General features: G+C 43.6%; 1 protein-coding gene across 1 annotated transcript in view; it reads left to right on the forward strand.

Moving 5' to 3' along the window:
- The first annotated feature begins 618 nt into the window (after window positions 1-618).
- The window catches only part of btbd11b (BTB (POZ) domain containing 11b), a 52,692-nt gene continuing 34,066 nt past the window's right edge, over window positions 619-19,244 (forward strand). The window contains exon 1 of the mRNA XM_076985185.1: window positions 619-1,813. Within this exon, the coding sequence (XP_076841300.1) occupies window positions 949-1,813 (865 nt within the window). The 5' untranslated portion in view covers window positions 619-948. The remainder of the gene's footprint in view (window positions 1,814-19,244) is intronic.

Consider the following 19,244-nt stretch of genomic DNA (forward strand, 5'->3'; position numbering starts at 1 on the left):
GTTATACTTAGACAGACGAATGACCTTGACGGGCTGTATAAGCGTTTTTGAGCGCACACGAGTCCTCCATTCGGGATAAACGATAGCCTACATTATGTATGCTGTTCATTATTAATGAGCAAGGGTCTTCTTTCGGTTCCTGTTCTGGGTGAGACAGGTGTTCAGATCCCCACGACTTCTCCTCCAACATGTGCAGCTCGTCATAGTCGGGTGGATGTAAACGTAATTATAATTGGGCATTACATTTACATACCGTAAATTTACCAAGAAAGTCCATTGTTTTTCCTGACAAATATACATGTATGTCCTTTCATACAGATATCGAGGAAGATACGTCATAGGCCTACTTTAAAGTTTAATCAATTTCACGACGGAGAGTGAATCACTGGACAAGCTGTTCGTGAGTCATAACTTTTTCGATAACCCCATTGACTCATAAGATAAGACGGAAATTTTAAACGAAATGTTTTTTGTAGTTTATTACAGACATATCCGTTTCATTTATAATTCCAAATGTAAAATCGGCCCATACACCAAAGCCAATAATCGGTCTCTTTCAAAGGTCTCCAAATGAATTCACAGGTAATAAGGACTTATATTCGGAATTATCTGATTTCGATGTGCGTGGGATCTTCGTTGTCGCGCTGCTCGAGCTTACACACTGCGCGAGATTGATGTGTGCAGCCTCGCGCACAGCGGCCCCTCCTCCAACTACTTTAGAGCTGTGACTGCGGTACGGCGCGCGAGCCGCGTATGCAGCTGCTCTGACCAAGTTGCAAACGATTTGAAAACACCGATCGAAACAATCTGGACCGTGTACGGTTTTCTTTTACTTCCACCAACGCTATAGACACGCTGTAATTTCGAAGGCAGTCACACTGTGGATTTATTTTCGCTTGACTTTTATTTCTTTTGACATTGATCTCCTGGCCACTATGAAGTACAGCTATGGCAAAGAGGGGTAAAGCTGCGGTGAGGACGTTGGAGGATTTGACGCTTGATTCGGGTTACGGAGGGGCGGCCGATTCTTTCCGGTCATCGAACTTGTCTCTGTGCTGTTCTGAGACACACATACCCTATGCGCATGGAGGGAACTGCTGGCATCTAACCGACTCCATGCACAGTCGACACAACAGCTTAGACACTGTCAACACCGTCCTGGTGGAAGACGGCGAGACCCTGGATTGCTCAGGACACTGTGCGAAACTTCCCGAGCTAGAGGATGTTCCTTGGAGCCTCGGGGAGGTGGAAAATGCCCTTAATAAGGAGGAAGAGCTTCGCTTTGGGATCTTGTCCACTGACCTCTTGGCCAAGCTGTCCGCGATGGTCAGCCGCGCGCTCGTGAGGATCGCGGTGGAGACGCAGCGGCTGAGTTTGCGCTACGCCAGATGCACCAAATACGAAATTCAAAGTGCCATCAAGATTATTCTGTCATGGACGATCTCAGTCAACTGCATCACCGCAGCGCTCAGCGCCCTGTCGATGTACAACATGAGCACGGAGGACAAATTTTGTCGATGCAAATCCAAACGATGCGGGCTCGTTTTCTCCGTCGGGAAGTTTTTCCGGTGGATGGTGGAGAGCAACATCGCGGTCAGGATTCACGAGCACGCGGCCATCTACCTGACCGCGTGCATGGAGAGTCTGTTCCGTGAAGTGTTGACCCGCGTGCTGAGGAGTGCACTGGTCGAGAAAGATAACGGGACACCAAAGATTACCCTCGAGTCCTTTGAGCAGGCCATTAAGAGCGACTCCGAGCTGTACGGTCTTCTTCAGTCACACCAGCACGTCTTATGTGGGAAAACGTCCGGTGGTAAGTGACTTAACAAAAGTTCCCCAAAAGCAACAGGTTCACCCCTCTTGTGATGCTGTTTATATGCAGGTGTTTGGTGGCCTTTTAGAACCACACGTGTTAACGTGAACGCAAGGATGCCGAAGCAGAATGGACACAAGTTCAGGAAATAATCTGTAATATAGACATTATAACCTCTTTCAAAATAAAATTGATTTAGTTTTAAGGGAATTTACAGTTTCTTCATCTTGAAATTCTTGGAATTCATTTAGATGGAACGATCCTATGTGTACATTGATGGACTTTGCAAATAACTGGACCAATCAAAAGTTCCCATTGAATGATCTTGTAAGATAATTGCCCAGGCACTGACATCATCTGTGTTTATGACTGTAGTGTGCATGGATGTAGAGTCTGAGAGGCTGAGCTAACATACACTACATCCCTGCTCAGACGTGTGACATGCACGTTTGGCTGTGGTACACCATGGGTTTTAATGCAACGGACCACGGCTGCTGGCGCACGGAGCCTTTCTGTGAGTGTCCTGGGCTCGCCACCAGCTTGACGTGACCCCGAGCAGGTACTGTAGGGAGTGCACTTAGAGCAGAACCCACACCTTGGGCTTTTGTCTTTGTGGAGAATGACATCACTGAATGAGGTAGCTTCAGCCAGTGTCTGACCCCTCTGCAGTCTGCACAGAATGCATGACCACAGTGTCCTTTCAAGAGGGCTATGATGCTTCGGTGTCCTTTAAGGAGGGTGATAATGCTTGAGTGTCCTTTAAGGAGGATGATAATGCTTCAGTGTTTAAGTGTTTTTATGCTTCAGTGACCCATGCTGATGATGTCTGTGGGATGTACGAGTTGTATTAGTGAGAGATGTGTCATGATGATGCGAGAAGGGGTATACTTTGCTTCTAGATTTTTATCTATATGTATGTAAACATGTAGAGATGTGTATTAAAAACAACACAGAGAAAACTTGCCACCATGCAGGGAGGGTCACAGTAAGATACTGTGGTCCACTGTAATTATTATTAGTATTATCAGTCTCCAAATACTCTCAGGGACTGAGATAAGACTATGATGATAAGAAGCGTATAATGATGAGCAGTTCTTGCAGTTTTACACCTTTTTATTGGCACTGCTTTCTTTTATTTAATTCCATGTGTATTTATTTATTACCATTCTTAATTTCTTCATATATTGCTCAACTAATTAATTTAAATCTTCTTTTAATATCACAATCTTTCAGTCTTCCAATAAATTAAACTCTTGTTTAATTTATTGTAATTTCTATTTTATTTGTTTAAATTCTTGTTTTTAATACTTCACTTTCAATTCTAATAAAAAATTAACATCTTTACTATACATCTCGGCAAAGACCTTGTGATAAGCTTCTTCTATTCTTATGCAAAGCACTTTGAGTTGCTGTTGTGTATGAAAGGTGCTGTGTAAATAATATTTATACTTTATAATCAACACACTGCACACAAAGATTGTTTGATAGTTGTGAATCACAGTAGTCTCACAGCTCTGTGTGTGTTTGATAGTTCAGAATTACAGTAGTCTCAGCTCTGTGTGTGTTTGATAGTTCAGAACTACAGTAGTCTCACAGCTCTGTGTGTGTGTTTGATAGTTCAGAACCACAGTAGTCTCACAGCTCTGTGTGTGTTTGATAGTTCAGAATTACAGTAGTCTCACAGCTCTGTGTGTGTGTTTGATAGTTCAGAACCACAGTACTCTCACAGCTCTGTGTGTGTTTGATAGTTCAGAACCACAGTAGTCTCACAGCTCTGTGTGTGTTTTTTGATAGTTCAGAACCACAGTAGTCTCACAGCTGTGTGTGTTTGATAGTTCAGAACCACAGTTGTCTCACAGCTCAGTGAGTTTCTGTATTGAATAATGTTTTTTATGTGAATTGTGCTGTTCTTACACAACACCTCTAATGAATATGTACTGATATGTAAAATATGGGCTATGAAGGACACCGTAGGCCTCCTCCACCTCGCTGCAGTGTGTGGGCAGAGGTACTGCTGCTGAGAAGGCCAGTTCAGTGTCACCGGTGTGTGTGTGTGTGTGTGTGTGTGTGTGTGTGTGTGTGTGTCTATAGATGCAATGAACACATAACCAAAATTGTTTTTGTGCATCACACACTATGTGTGAGATATTATAAAGGTGTAATATTTATATATATATATTGACCTTAGTGTCATAGGAACGTCAGTGCTGCTGTCTGAGTCTTGAGTCTTCTAGGGGCTCGTGGGCACCGCGGTGATCCTCAGGTGGGAACACAGCAAGTAAAAGCTAACGTGGGAAGAGAAGAACAAGGAAGATGAATCTGAATGTAGACTTGTGTGAGGACATGGCCCTGTAAATATGAACTGTACTGTTTATGTACTTCATAAAGGTTATAGAGGATTGGAGATGTAACACCTGCTTTGGTTTATTGGTTTATTCCAGACTTATTCCAGATTCTCTGTAATATTTCTCTGTAGTCTCCGTGACCTTGTGGCCAGGCTGTAGTCTGCAGAGTAACTGTTCTTTCATTTGGATATGTGGACACTTGACAGAAGAAGAAGAGAGAACCTAGAGCAACCTAGAACTTGTATGGTTTCACTTCACAACATAGGACTGTGTGTGTGTGTGTGTGTGTGTGTGTGTGTGTGTGTGCGTATGTGTGTGCGTATGTGCGTGTGTGTGTGTGTGTGCGTGTGTGTGTGCGTATGTGCGTGTGTGCGTGTGTGTGTGTGTGTGTGTGCGTGTGTGCGTGTGTGTGTGTGTGTGTGTGTGTGTGTGCGTGTGTGCGTGTGTGTGTGCGTGTGTGCGTGTGTGTGTGTGTGTGTGCGTGTGTGTGTGTGTGTGTGTGTGCATGTGTGCGTGTGTGTGTGTGTGTGTGTGTGTGTGTGTGTGTGTGTGTGTGTGTGTGTGTGTGTGTGTGCATGTGTGTGTGTGTGTGTGTGTGTGCCTGCTCCTATAAAAGCTCCTATAGTCAGCCCATGAGTGCCAAGTCATTCCACTGCTATGGTGGTACCAGGCTGTCCAAACACAGCAGGGTCTGTAAGAGCATAAGACGTCTTGCACCAGGACTATTATGAATGCTGAGATGACCATGGAAATCTGTAGAACATTGTTCCTTTAGCAGTGTGTATCTGAGAGCTCTGGCACGGGGTGATCCACCAGTGTGCGGATGTCTGCAGTTGTTCTCAAGAGCAGGGTATGCAGGTCCGTCTGTGGAAGTGACAAGCAAGGCGTCGCGTAGTCGTAATTTTACACTTCCTGGGGAGAATCCTGTCAGACCTGCCCGGCAGTTGTCTTACTTGTCAAGAGGAAGTGTCATATGACCAACATGTGGAGACATGTGAGTTGTGCCAGTAAAGGTATCATGCACTGAGGTAATCCCAGGATTGCCTAACTGTTACAGTCAGAGGAACTGAGCGCCATTAGCCCCGGATTCTGACAGACTCCTTCCACGTGATCCAGGCCACGGGCTGCGCTGGAAGTGTCGGCCCCCAGGCTGGGCAGGGGGTGCTGGAGACGTTTTATGTTTATGCTGTGTACTTATTTGCATTCGATCAAAGTTTCTCAGTTCTTGAAGAATCATTAACATTTGCAAAACAATTAGCACTAACAATACCACACAATGAATAACCTCCAATAGCCCATAACTTGATCAAAATCCATAAAGAAATTCTGTCAGTGAACATACCATCAAATTGACATGTCCTGATTGTTAACAAACAAGAGATTATCAACATGTACAGATTACACTATACTATGTAGCCTGTAAGTATTTTATGTTGGCTACCAAAAAAGTCTTATACAAATTAAAAAAATGTACTTGATAGTTAATTTTAGCACTTCTGAATTTAATGACGTATGCACTGAACGAATGACTGGATTGTTCAGAACCGATAATGTAAGAAACAGCAGGTGATGGAGTGTTGGCATTTGCCTAACATACTGGTCCTATCTTACTGTTTACCAGAAGAAGAAGTAGCTTTGATGTTGGGCAGAAGTGACAAGATGATAAGGAGGTTATTTTGAGAAATTCTGATCTGATCTGCGAAATGTATGTACCAATGCGACTAAGAAAAATACCCATTAATAATAAGATAATACCCATTCATCTCATTGAAATCGCTAATCTCAGATTACTCAGATTAATATCAGTAACATTGATCATATGGATTTAAACATGCATTTGCAAGGTGGTGTTCTGTCACAGCCCCAGAGCTGTCTTGTCTGGGCACTTGCTTAATGAAAGTTACCAGCAGACATCACTGCTTAAAATCCACAGCACACGCAGTGACTTGTCACATCAATCACGACACCAGGGACTCTGTTCCAGGAGGGGGGACCACCCAGGGAAGGCTCAGCCTCAGAGATGACCACAGGTCACCAGCAGTATTCTGCTGATGAACAGTAGTGTTGCGGTGACAGCCAACGTCGGGAGGCCGTGCCTCATTTTCACATCCTAACGAATGGCTTAAGAGAAGAAGCAGATGGAACATCAGACTGCCAGTTCTAACATGTTCTAACAACCTTGTAGTTGGCGAAAAGTTGACATTTTTTCTATACATGTCAAAAGCGGAAATTCAGAGGTTTGTAACTGTATATATGATCAAAAATAACCCTATATAGTTTTTCAGCAGCGTTAGCATTTTCAGTTGATGTAAGTGTGTAATTGAATATTAGCAGTCTTAGAACACCCAGAGCGCTAGTATCAAGCAGGCTGGGACAATGAGATCATGCTGTAGTTACTGTCAGTGCCTTGTGTGTGCCATAATAATGATGCAAACATCACTCTTCCTGTCAGTGAGGGACTGAGAGAGGTGACACTCAAGGAGAGAGAGAGAGAGAGAGAGAGAGAGTGAGTGAGAGAGAGAATGTCTAACTGCATCACTTTAGACAGGTGTTGACTTGTGAGAAAACCATGTAGATCTCTATATTTTTAAGGTGTGTTTGTAGTGGCATATAGAGATCTGTCACCCTGGTATATATGGCCCTGTGTGCTTTCAACATGGTTATATTGGTCCTGACTGTCATAAGCTGCCTTGCTTTGAACCTGAGCATGCAAATTTCACTCCGTGGGCCAGTTCATAAACATGCGCATGTGTATGCTGTCTGAAGTGATTTCAGTTTAAAAGCAGTGCTGTATGTGAACACACACACATGCCATATTTCACATTCTTTTCCACCATATTTGGAAAACCAATTCAGGCAACCATTTGGATTGATTGCCACAACTTCACCTTATTGAGGTGACATATGGAATACATTACTTCAGGGTCTGTGTCTTTTTTCATGACATTTTTATTGCAAACACATGCCTTATCCTGACTAGATATTTCATGCACGATGCAGAGTAGTTCGAGTAAGTGGCTTCCAGATAAATGATAACGAGCAAAGCCAAACACATAGCACTAGGGTAAATGGACTATGCCCTGCCCATGGTGGAGAACATGCATAGTATGCTTGTAGAACATGGGTAGTATGCTTGTAGAACATGGGTAGTATGCTTGTGCAACATGGGTAGTATGCTTGTGCAACATGGGTAGTATGCTTGTACAACATGGGTAGTATGCTTGTACAACATGGGTAGTATGCTTGTACAACATGGGTAGTATGCTTGTACAACATGGGTAGTATGCTTGTACAACATGAGTAGTATGCTTGTGCAACATGGATAGTATGCTTGTACAACATGGGTAGTATGCTTGTGCAACATGGGTAGTATGCTTGTACACTTCACGCTATTCCCTCACACAGAGGTTGTTATTTGGCAATATTTCACTGTATTCTCACCGCTTCAGAAAATTTACAGTAGAAAGAGGAAATTCACACCTATAAAGGTTTCAGCATTCTCCAAATTTTCCAAAGACTGTGTGCATGTGAGTGTGTGTGTGTGTGTGTGTGTGTGTGTGTGTGTGTGTGTGTGTGTGTGTGTGTGTGTGGGCACACACACACATTAAGCTTAGCCTAAGGGAGTGTTCTATTACTGAATAATTAGAATATTCATATTGGGTCCCATGGTGACAGCAGTAGAACTGGTCCTGGCTGGGTGTCTGTAATTAAGCTCGTGAATGCCTGACACGACATGCTAATGATCTGCTTCACGCTTCAGACTGGGCCCAACAGCACACACCTGAGCCCCAGCACGGCTTTCAGGAGAGTGTGTGGGTCGCCTCCGCTGTCCAGAGGCAGAGTGGAGATGGAACTGGTCAAAATACCAGCACCCCCACCCTCCTCCGGTCTGTGGCGTTCTGTGGGGACCGTTGAGATAGGGACAGTGCTGACCCAGACTCTCTGTTTACTAATCATTACTGTTACACTCCACTGTATGTGTGGTGCATGTTGTGTGTTCTCTCTGTTGGATGCTTTCTGTCTCACACACACACACACACACACACACACACACACACACACACACACACACACACACACACACACACACACACACACACACTTCTGTCTCAGCCCTGCGGATTCCTCCCTCCCCTCCCAGACCAACCGTAATGTTGTATTAAGAGGACACACTCATTTTTCCACAGTCTGAGTGGTCCAAAAACCATTTATATAATTAGACTGGCGCAGGTGTCCTGGAATACGTGGGGAGGAGCTGGGTCCTGTAGACAGGCACGGGGGCGGGGTCATCTTATCTTCATTAATCATCAGCCTCTGAGCGGCTGGGCGATTATTTGTTTTCACTGTCACTGTTTTCAATAAGGCTCCTTTGGGTGTGCATATGTGGTCATATTCATATTCATATTCATATGTTGTCATATTCTTTCTGCTGCAATTACACATTGTTAATCACATAGATTCCTGCATTATAGCTGGGATGTGCTGTGAAGACGAGCTCATTGTCTGAAGGAGTCATCAGATCAGAAAAACAGGGTGGTCTGGAGGCCTGTTATCACACGCCCAGACATGTCTGTGCTACTGTGGCTGTAGCAGGAAATGTGTGATCCAGCAATGTCACCTTGGCCCTGTGAGCAGGGGCTTGTGTTGATGCCGTCCCTGAAGGAAACACATCTGAAATAAGCCGTTATCCTGTTATCGGGTCATCTCATTTACAGCTACACTGAGTCTGTAAGACATGGGCAGTGTCTGAGATGACACAGCCTCCTCCAGCTCTGTAAATAGAACATGCCTGGTCTGGTCAGTAGTGTGGCAGGAGCTGTTTAGCATGTTTCCATGTTTCCTCCTGCGCTGTGTGTGCATACCTCAACACAGGAGATGGTTCTAAGAGTTTCCCAATAGCAGAAAAAAACAGGTTGGTCTGCTTGACCTACAAAAAAGACATTGCAAAGACCTGTCAGAGCAGCTCGCCCGGAGACACGGGTAAAAGCGTCTCCATCCACTTTAGTCCATTTGCATGTAGCTGATGCCGAAAGTAGGCCAGCCGGTGTCTAACTGCACAGCCGCCCAGAGTCCCAAACGAGCCTCCGTTTGATGAGACGGACAAAGCCGGAGTTGGCAGGCTTATGGGGCCTGGGCACGGAGGCAGGTGGAGGAGAAACACAGAGGGAAATCAGGCCCATGGAGAGGATGGCACTTCAAGCAGATCAGCTGGCTGAGAACTCCACTACTGGAGCTTCATGACACAGAGTCCCATGTTTTTCACACAGTCTGTCAAACACAGAGGTGAAGGAGGAAGTTGCTGAGAAGTGTTTTGAGTCTTCCATTTCCTCTTCACATTAAGAGCCTGTTTCTCCACCGTGCTTTCTGCAGAACTAATCATTTTGTCATACGTCAAACCTGCACACCAGATCTTTGAGTTTTATTCAGCTTTAACTACATTTTATCATTATTCAGACACCCAGTGCTTGCCAATATGTGAATACTGGCCATTCCAGGGAAGTGACAAACATCCTTGTGATGCTCTTTCCCAGACTTCTTCAATCACTGTCAAACCCTCGGTTGTAAAATACCACTGTTGCACAATGTCTGTCATCATAATCATCATAATCTTTTGTCCTGGCCAACCTTTACACAGCACCTAGTGTTCTGAAAGAAGAAGATTGATTGGCTGCTCGTATTTTTAATCTGCATAATTATATGATTAGGAATAAAGCAATATGCATTCTAAAAACATCGTCACCAATGACCTGTTCCTGTACGCCCGTGTGCATGTGGTCCCATGTGGTGTGGATGTCAGCACGTGCTCCTGCAACGTTTCCCTATCAGAAGCTGGTATACCAACTCTCCCAACAGGACAGTTTTGTCCTCCAAGAACTCGCTGGCTTAAAGACTTCTATTTAAAGAAGAGATTTTTTTTTTCTTTTCAAAAGAGGAAGCAGCGTTAATTCTTCTTATATGGTCTTTCCTGTTTCTTCACATCTTTAAGAGACTCCTCTGTAACAGTGAAATAGATTTGAGACCTCACGGGTGTTTGGGAGTGACGGGGCCTCACCTCTCCCAGTAACTCAGATGCAGTGAGTAGGGGTTCAGAGTCAGCGTCTGTTTCCTGTCTTGTCAAGTCTTGTGGCTTGTTTGGCAGATTATTTTGGGGCTACGTTATGGTCTCCTTCTGTTTCTTAATCTTAGGAGGCATTTAAAAACTGTTAATCAATGAATCAATTAAAATTATGCTAATAGTAATGACAAATATATTCTCCAATACACAAATTTAGGATTTACACTTGGAAAATAAACAGAGGTGTCAATTCCAGGTTCAGAAAGTAAAAGTCCTCACCAGGATTTTGCTCAAGTTTGCTAGATATTCTAATTAATGCAATCCAGGTAAAATTAGTGAAATCAACACAATCCAGGAAGCCTGAGCAAAATCCTGGTGAGGACTTTTACTTTCTGAACCTGGAATTGACACCTCTGAAAATAAAAGTTCAAATATCAACTCTGAATGCATTAGTCTTTGTTTGGTTCAATGAAAACCTTACTCATTCTTTGGAATAAGACTTAACTTTGATAATTTCTTTCACACCACATGCAAAACGCTACCGTATAATCACCAGTATGAATGAGTCAGCGTGTGTCACCTCTGCACTGGTCCCTATTCCTCCATTAACTTGCATCCTGTTTTCTGCAAGCATCATAAAGTATATTTACGGGAACACTAACAAGACAGGGTCCGGGCCCACGAGAGAAAACATGATAGCCACTAATGCCCCAAATGGCCAACTAATGCCCCCCATGACCACATGGTCTCTAGAGCAGAACTCTCGCAACGCTCACGTCTGTGCTGAGGTGTGTTCCATCAGACAGGCTCCTGTCTGGCTCACCTTATAAAACTGTCTCTGTCAACCACCACATTCCCTTACGGTCAAGATGTCCTGCAGATGGGAGAAACATGTTGTGATTGTGATTATGATAGATGACACATGACACATAGTCCTCGGTTTTAAACCCTCCTGATCTTTGAAGGCAAGATTGAAGTCATTTGACCATTTTCAGGAATGCCAGCTGATATTGACCTTAAAGCCCAGCTGGGGTTAAGCATGTGTTCTCTCTCAACGAGAGCGCAGGGCGTGCTGCAGTATTCATTCCAGCATGACCAAAAAAGTTTGAGATGAACGTAAGAAGAATTATCACTCTTGCTGAGGCGTGCGCACTGTGGTCTGGAGTCATTTATCACTTTGGTGAGAGATTATCTTCTGAAAACAAAACACATGTTTTCTAAGCACCCCTGACAAGGCGTCGAGCAGACTCCACAAAATCTCAATCGGGCGTTTCACAGCCGTTGTGCAGCAGTGTACTGTGAGCAATTCTGGAAGGAATTGGAGGTGAGACTGTAGAATGAACAGACAGAGCAGGCTAGATGTTAGATCTACACACACACACACACACACACACACACACACACACACACACACACACACACACACTCACTTTGTATATGTATGTATATTCACTTCATGTGCGGTTTAATGTTTGTGGTATAACATGATCGTTTAAAATCTCAAATTCAGAAACGATTATCTGATACCATGCTATCTTGGTTCAAGGTCATGATAATCTTTTCAGGCTTTAGAACGATTTACCTCAACTCACACAATCTATATCATTCTCTCTGCTCTGTCTTTGTCTAAAATCCCAGCACAGTGATAAGAAATATATTAACTGGCCTAGACTGACATACGACACTGGTTCATTTTGAACTTGTGCCAGGTTTAATCTGCATCTCTGCCAGGTTTAATCTGCACCTCAGTCACCCGAGTGAAGCAGGTCCCAGGGTCAACGGCACCAGCCACTAGACTTGTACAACAATCCCTGTTTATTTCACTTTGTGGCTTTGGCTCACTGCTCTAAAAATAAACCTCTGGCAGTCTGCTTCCACCAGAGGGTCAGCTTTGTACAGCTGAAGTTCACAGTACACCCAGGCCCCGCCCCTGCCCCTGCCCTTGCCCCGCCCCCCTCAGCTCCTCAGATCAGCTTGCTGTCGACACACTTCACACCTTCTGTCTAATAAAAGAGATGGCGAGATAATGAGAATCCGCAGGCGAGAGTCTTCCTCATCCTGGGTACGAGAGTCTTCCTCATCCTGGTTACGAGCCGAAGACTGTAGGGTCTGGATTATTGGGGAAGGAAATACTTATATATATTTATGACAGCATGGACAGGGTTCAGTCTAATTGAATGGGATGAGTTATGCTAGCGTCCATCATGTGCAGTGAGAGCATGCTTGGCTACTTCATTTGTTTCATCTTTTTCTCATCGGGAGGCTAATGTTAGCTGTTAATTCCCCAAGGCACTACTTGCGAAACATTTAAGTATCATTTCGGGAGCTGTTAAGAATGTCCTCTTTTGATCATAATTACTTCATTTGCAGTTGAATGAAAAATAGCAGATTTATTCAGTAACTGCAATCTCAGGTCACACGTTCGTCTGAGCAGTCAGAGTAATGGAAATGGTTGAATGGATTTGAAAGCCTTCCGCCCATTTACAGGGGCTCACTTGCACTTGTGATGAATGATCTGTATGTAAGCAAGCCAGGCTTTCTGTAGTTTATGCTGAAACTTGAATTAAAGATGTTGTTTTAGGGAACTCCATTACCCATCTCCCTCTCTGTCTAGAAACACTGCTGCATAGAACAGACCATTACAGCAGCTCATGTCTGCATTACTGGAAGTCATTATAAGAATCCCCTGCTCACACCCAACAAACTGACATCATCATAGAAATATTCCAGGCATACACGACACCAACATTGTTGGTGTAGCGTTGATCTTTCTCTCTTTTGTTGTAACGTAAGCCTTGTAGATTTTATTTTTGGTTTTATTAATTAAAATTTTTATTATTTGGTTAGTGTTTGTTAGGAAGTGAATTTCTGCCCCACTTTTGATGATGAGGCTGTGAAAGGAAGTGTATGAGATATCTTATTGTTTCTAAAGGTCCATGTGTACGAACGCCCTGGAGTCTCTAGAGACCAGTGTGGGGGTGACAGTGTAGATATGTCAGTTCTGGAGGCCTAAGGATCTCAGAGCTTCATGTTCACTTATATAGTGTAGTGTGAAAGGAGGTATGAAAGACTTGACATGAAATAACATTTTGCAATCTTTCAGTCCTATTTTATTGATTTAGGTAGTGGGATTGATGGGGCCAGGATTTGGGGATTTTGATGAATTAAACTTTTTTATTTTATTGATTTAGGTAGTGGGATTGATGGGGCCAGGATTTGGGGATTTTGATTAATTAAACTTTTTTTTCTGTGGAGCTGTGAATATGTTAACACGTTTCAGAAATGTTCTCAAGAGTAGTGAAAGACAATGTGAGACAGAAATTGAGAGAAAAGGAGGGAGACACAGAGATAAACAGAAAGAGGACCAGAGAGAGAGAAACAGAGGTGGAGATAGAGAAACAGAGAGAGAGATAGACAGAGACGGGGAGATAGAGGGAAACAGAATAAGAGACAAATACATAAGCAGAAAAAGAGATAAACAGAAAATAAAAGACAAGGGCATAAAAGGGAAATTGAGGGAAACAGAGAGAGAAAGAGGGAGAAGCAAAAAGGAAGAGAAACACAAGGAGAGGGAGAGAAACAGGGAGAGAGAGAGAGAGATAGAGAGAGAGAGAGAGAGAGAGAGAGAGAGAGAGCACATTGGCCCAGAGGGGCTCAGAGTTTGAACCACACAGATCAGCCACACGTCTGGAGTCACACAGATCATCCACATGTCTGCGTGGGCAAATAAACTGAAGAGATGGTCAGGTGTGTAATAACAGAGCCAAAGTCAGGCAAGGGCAATGTGCGGCTCACTGCTGCCCAGCACACGTCGGACTGCACTGGAATTAGATCTGAGTTCTGACTCTATCAGAACTTTAGTCAGCAGCCTGTCTGGTTCATGTCCCTTCTTTATGGTAGATGTGACCTCTTCCGTAGTAGTGATCAGTCCTCTGACCAAGAAACAGAACCCAGATCAATACAAACCCCTGGTTTCTTGGCCCATTTTTCAGATGTCTTAAATTTTATAGTCTGCTCCTCTGTGTCATTTTTAGCTTCTGGTCCCTAGTGTCACCGACTCCAACAGAGAATTTCTGGATTGGGTTCATGGGCACTGAAACAGGAACAGAAGCAGGGCTAGTCACTCCCAAACCTGGGGGAGTGTTCTGACTGGTTAGCAGGAAACGTCAGTGTTTGTCTAGACGTTATACCACTGACTTTATTGCTGTGTCTCGCCCTGTTCTGGGAAGATTACCACATTTCCTCAGCTTGTACAGCAGTGCTTCAAAATGTTTGTATTTCTAGATTTGGATAACCCCATATCGATTTCCTCTTATAAAGTTTCATATACTGTGGAAAAAATCTTTACGACACAGAATATTAATGGTTTTGTGAGGGAAGTTAATACAAATGCCTGGGTTGCCATGACAGGGCACAAGCCTCTTTGTGTTTGCCAGTTGTGCTCTTAGATGCGATGTGCGATATGGTTAACTGATTATTTCTGAAAACAAAAGACAGTTTTGTTGTGCAAAAATGTAATGAGAGTGTTTTCAGCCAAATTTTTTGAAGGTCAATTTTGTATTTTGTGTCTGTGAAAGCTGATGAGATCGCTTGGAGCTGACGAAGGAGTGATTATATTTCATTCACCCATGCAAGAAACTCTCTGGTCCTGTGCAAGGCGTCATTTTCAATTCATTTGTAAAGTCAGTGTGCTACCTATCCAGTGTGCTACCTATCCTCTGTGCTCCCACCTGTCAATCACTTGTTGTAAAGCTAAGGTTTCCATCGCAGACAGTACACAAGAGAAAATTAACTGAAGACAGACGTTAAATGTAGCTTTTGTGAGAAAATCTAGAATGCTACTAAATAGTTTAGTGTCGTTCTGTACCTGTCTTGGCAGGCATGAGCGGCTGCTTTGAGGAGAGCGGTTTCTCCTTATTCTTGTGTTGTTAACTAAACATCTCTGTTTCATGTTAGAGTGAACATCTTTGTGGTTATACAGTTCACACACAAAACTACAGTCCGTCATTCAGCACAAGAGATTTTTCATCCTCTTAAGAAAGCTTTTTAAAGAGTGTCCACACGCCTCACTAATTCTAGGCTTTTGATGATCTGTGTCTGGGAACACTTCAGTGCCTCACTGTAAGACACGTCTGTTATCAGACTTCGTCTTCACCCTCCTAAGCCCTTTTTTTGTGCTATTACAACGTTTTTATGTTACATCTCCTGTTAATGTGTAGGTTGATTGGATCAGGCCCTAAGAACAGAAGAGAAAGCATTGTAGTACCAGGGATTTATTATCCTCTTCATTTCCCTTGATTCCCAGATAGTCAGGACTGGATGTGGTGGGCACCTACGTCTTTGGCTTTTCTGCTTCTACTGTTACAAAGACAGGAAGTTTGTAATTCCATCATCAGGTGTAATGCAGTCACTGAGACCCAGGAGACCCAGAAGATCGTGTCAGATCAGTGTCCAGCGGTCTGTTCATGTCCCTGTAGGTGTGGACATGTCCGGTGTAGTACCACAGAGAGGCCTGGATGCTTTTTTAATTCAGACTAGGGATTTTAAAAATATATTTAAAACAGAGAGTCTATATTTTCATCCTAATTTAACTTCAGCGTAATATTCTGAGAAAATCAAACCCTTATAAGTCTAATATAAATACAGGTTTTGTAGACTTTAAAGCAATTAGCTATTAGAAGACAGTTTTGCTAAAACTGTGTTTGTGATGAATGCGGAAGCAGTTGTAATCTTTCCTCTGTCCACGGGTCCTTCAGACCTCACTGTTCCTGCTTTGCTTGGAAGTTTGAAGTTGTAAGATCAGTGATCAGTGCACAGGCACTGCTGATTACCTGAAAGGTGCAAAGTTTTCAAAGAAAGCAACGCCGTGTTTTTGCTTTGGTTTGTCAACTCAAGACCTGCAAACAAGCAGCACTGAAATGTAAATGTGTTTGGTGTGTTTCTCTCGTGTTTGTGCTTCTTAAGGAGTGTACGAAAGCCACTCACACGTAACATTAGCCTCAATTAAACACATGGAACATTTTATATACACACAAGCTCTTCTTCAAGTCACTTCTGCTCAGAGCTTTCATCATCTGTAATTGCTGTAATTATTGTTTTTATTATTGTTGTTGTTGTTTAAGAAGAGCAGTAGTGCTGGCGGTGGTAGCACAGCTGTGTGCAGGGCGTGTGAGGTACAGGATGGGACATGAGCAGGCGTGTGAATGATGATGATGATAATGGGGAGAGGAAGACTGTCACACGGGTGGCGTCTGTGGCCTCTGTGCACCACACCATGCTTCCTCACGCTGTGTGAGGTGTGTGTCTAAAGACCCTGACACTGGAAAGTAACCGCAGAGAATTCTAATGTGTGGAGATACAGTATGTTATGTCGTTTGAATTTGAGTCACTATTTGTTGCAAAGATAATTAAATGAAATCTGTCAGCTGTTAACTGGTTTTCTCTTTTATCAAATAATATCTGTTCTGACATGCCGAATATAGAACTCTGAATAATTTCCACTTCCAGTGTAATTCAATTTAAAACTGGTTTTAATCTCTTCTCAGACAACACAGCTTAAACGTCGTGTTTAACTGAGACCAGAATAACGTCTGTGTTTCTCAGTTCTTTATTTCTGGGCACTCACTTCTCTGTCATCCAGGGCAGGATGTCCGTCTGAAGCAGCTCCTCCCGGCTGCTGTAGGAGAGTATCACCTGTCTGATGATGTTGCACCCCCACCATGGCCCTGCTTCAGTTTGCTGTCTTCCTCCCTGTCCACTGAGTCCTGCCCCCTTGCTCCGCCCCTTGCCACTCCCGCGTCTGAAAAATACATTGCTCATGATGTATAACAATATTCATGAGCAGTTATCACAGCCTGCTAGGCGAATGATTAAAATAACTGAGGGATGTATGCTAGTATGCTAGCACGCTAGCCCAATGTGGCAGGCAGGGATATAGTTTCCCAGTTTTTATTTCAGTGGTAACAGAGACCGGAAGAACATGGTTTGTTTTTCAGTCCACCACAATCCGGTGAGCTAGAGCCGGAAGACATCTCTAGTAACAGTGCAGTCTTAGCACTTATCACTAAAAAAATAGACAACTGGACACTACCCCCCCTCAAAATTCAGCCATACTTCCCATCAATGACCAACCCCCTCCCATTCATAAGTAACCACTCCCTTTTTCAATGACCAACCCCCCCCCCCCCCCCCCCCCCCCATCAACTTCTCCCCATCAAAGACTAACCACACCCCCATCAGTGACCAACAACTCATTGCCCAAAGACTAACCAGTCCTCTATTAAAGACCAACCACTCCTCCCTCAAAGACTAACCAGTCCTCTTTTAAAGACCAACCACTCCTCCCTCAAACACTAACCACTCCTCCCTCAAAGACTAATCAGTCCTCTATTAAAGACCAACCACTCCTCCCTCAAACACTAACCAGTCCTCTATTAAAGACCAACCACTCCTCCCTCAAACACTAACCCCTCCTCTATTAAAGACCAACCACTCCTCCCTCAAACACTAACCAGTCCTCTATTAAAGACCAACCACTCCTCCCTCAAACACTAACCAGTCCTCTTTTAAAGATCAACCACTCCTCCCTCAAAGACTAATCAGTCCTCTATTAAAGACAAACCACTCCTCCCTCAAACACTAATCAGTCCTCTATTAAAGACCAACCACTCCTCCCTCAAAGACTAATCAGTCCTCTATTAAAGACCAACCACTCCTCCCTCAAAGACTAACCAGTCCTCCTTTAAAGACCAACCACTCCTCCCTCAAACACTAACCAGTCCTCTATTAAAGACCAACCACTCCTCCCTCAAAGACTAACCAGTCCTCCCTTAAAGACCAACCACTCCTCCCTCAAACACTAACCAGTCCTCCTTTAAAGACCAACCACTCCTCCCTCAAACACTAACCAGTCCTCCTTTAAAGACCAACCACTCCTCCCTCAAAGACTAACCAGTCCTCTTTTAAAGACCAACCACTCCTCCCTCAAAGACTAACCAGTCCTCCTTTAAAGACCAACCACTCCTCCCTCAAAGACTAACCAGTTATCTCCTATACAGATAAAACATGAGGCATCAATATTACTTTTAAAGGGAAGTACCTTTGCTTCTAATAGTCAAAAGCAAACGGTTCCCTTGATCCACCCCTGGCTGAACTGGGATGCAACTTTGGAGCGTAGCATGGTTTTCCTTAATGACGTCACCATCCTATCCAAAACACAGCTGTCGTCAAGAGCCTGGCTGGGATTTTCTGGGATTCCACCCAGTGTTATGTAATGCATGTGAATGCCTCTATTGTAGAAAATGTAAAAATATGTTTTTTATGGATATGGCTATGATATGTAGCATAAACAGTAAAAAGTCATTGCGCGTTATATTCCATGCATAATATAGTGACATTTAAATTTGAGCACCGCATAATGCAAAGCAGAAGGTTTGGCCCCAACACCTGAGTGATAGGTTTGCTCTGGCATAATCTCATCAGCCTTGAGGATCTTTGAAGCACTTTGTTTTGGCCATGTGCAGTTTGTTGCTCTGTAGCTGATGTCACATGACCTCAGGACACTCTAGCATTGTTCTGTCTCTTCGCTCGGCATGCCATGGAAGGACAAACACTTACACTTCTGTTCCACAAACACTGGCTGTTTCAACACACATAAAAGTAAAATTTGTTTACAATTGGACAGTTCTTGCTTCCCATAGTGCAACACTCCAGATGCTGCAGTGCATGCTCAGGTGTCTAATGAAGAGGGCATGTGGTGTTTCTGATGCTCAGAGGGTGTGTGGTGTTTCTGAAGTTCTGAAGGTCACATGGTGTGTGGTGTTTGTGAAATGATGAAGGTCAGAGGGCATGTGGTGTTTGTGAGGTTCTGAAAGTCAGAGTCTGTGGTGTTTGTGAAATGATGAAGGTCAGAGGGCATGTGGTGTTTGTGAGGTTCTGAAAGTCAGAGTCTGTGGTGTTTGTGAAATGATGAAGGTCAGAGTGGTGTTTGTGAAATGATGAAGGTCAGAGTGGTGTTTGTGAAATGATGAAG

This window comes from Brachyhypopomus gauderio, chromosome 2 (genome assembly GCF_052324685.1).
Source record: "Brachyhypopomus gauderio isolate BG-103 chromosome 2, BGAUD_0.2, whole genome shotgun sequence".
NCBI classification, from domain to species: Eukaryota; Metazoa; Chordata; class Actinopteri; order Gymnotiformes; family Hypopomidae; genus Brachyhypopomus; species Brachyhypopomus gauderio.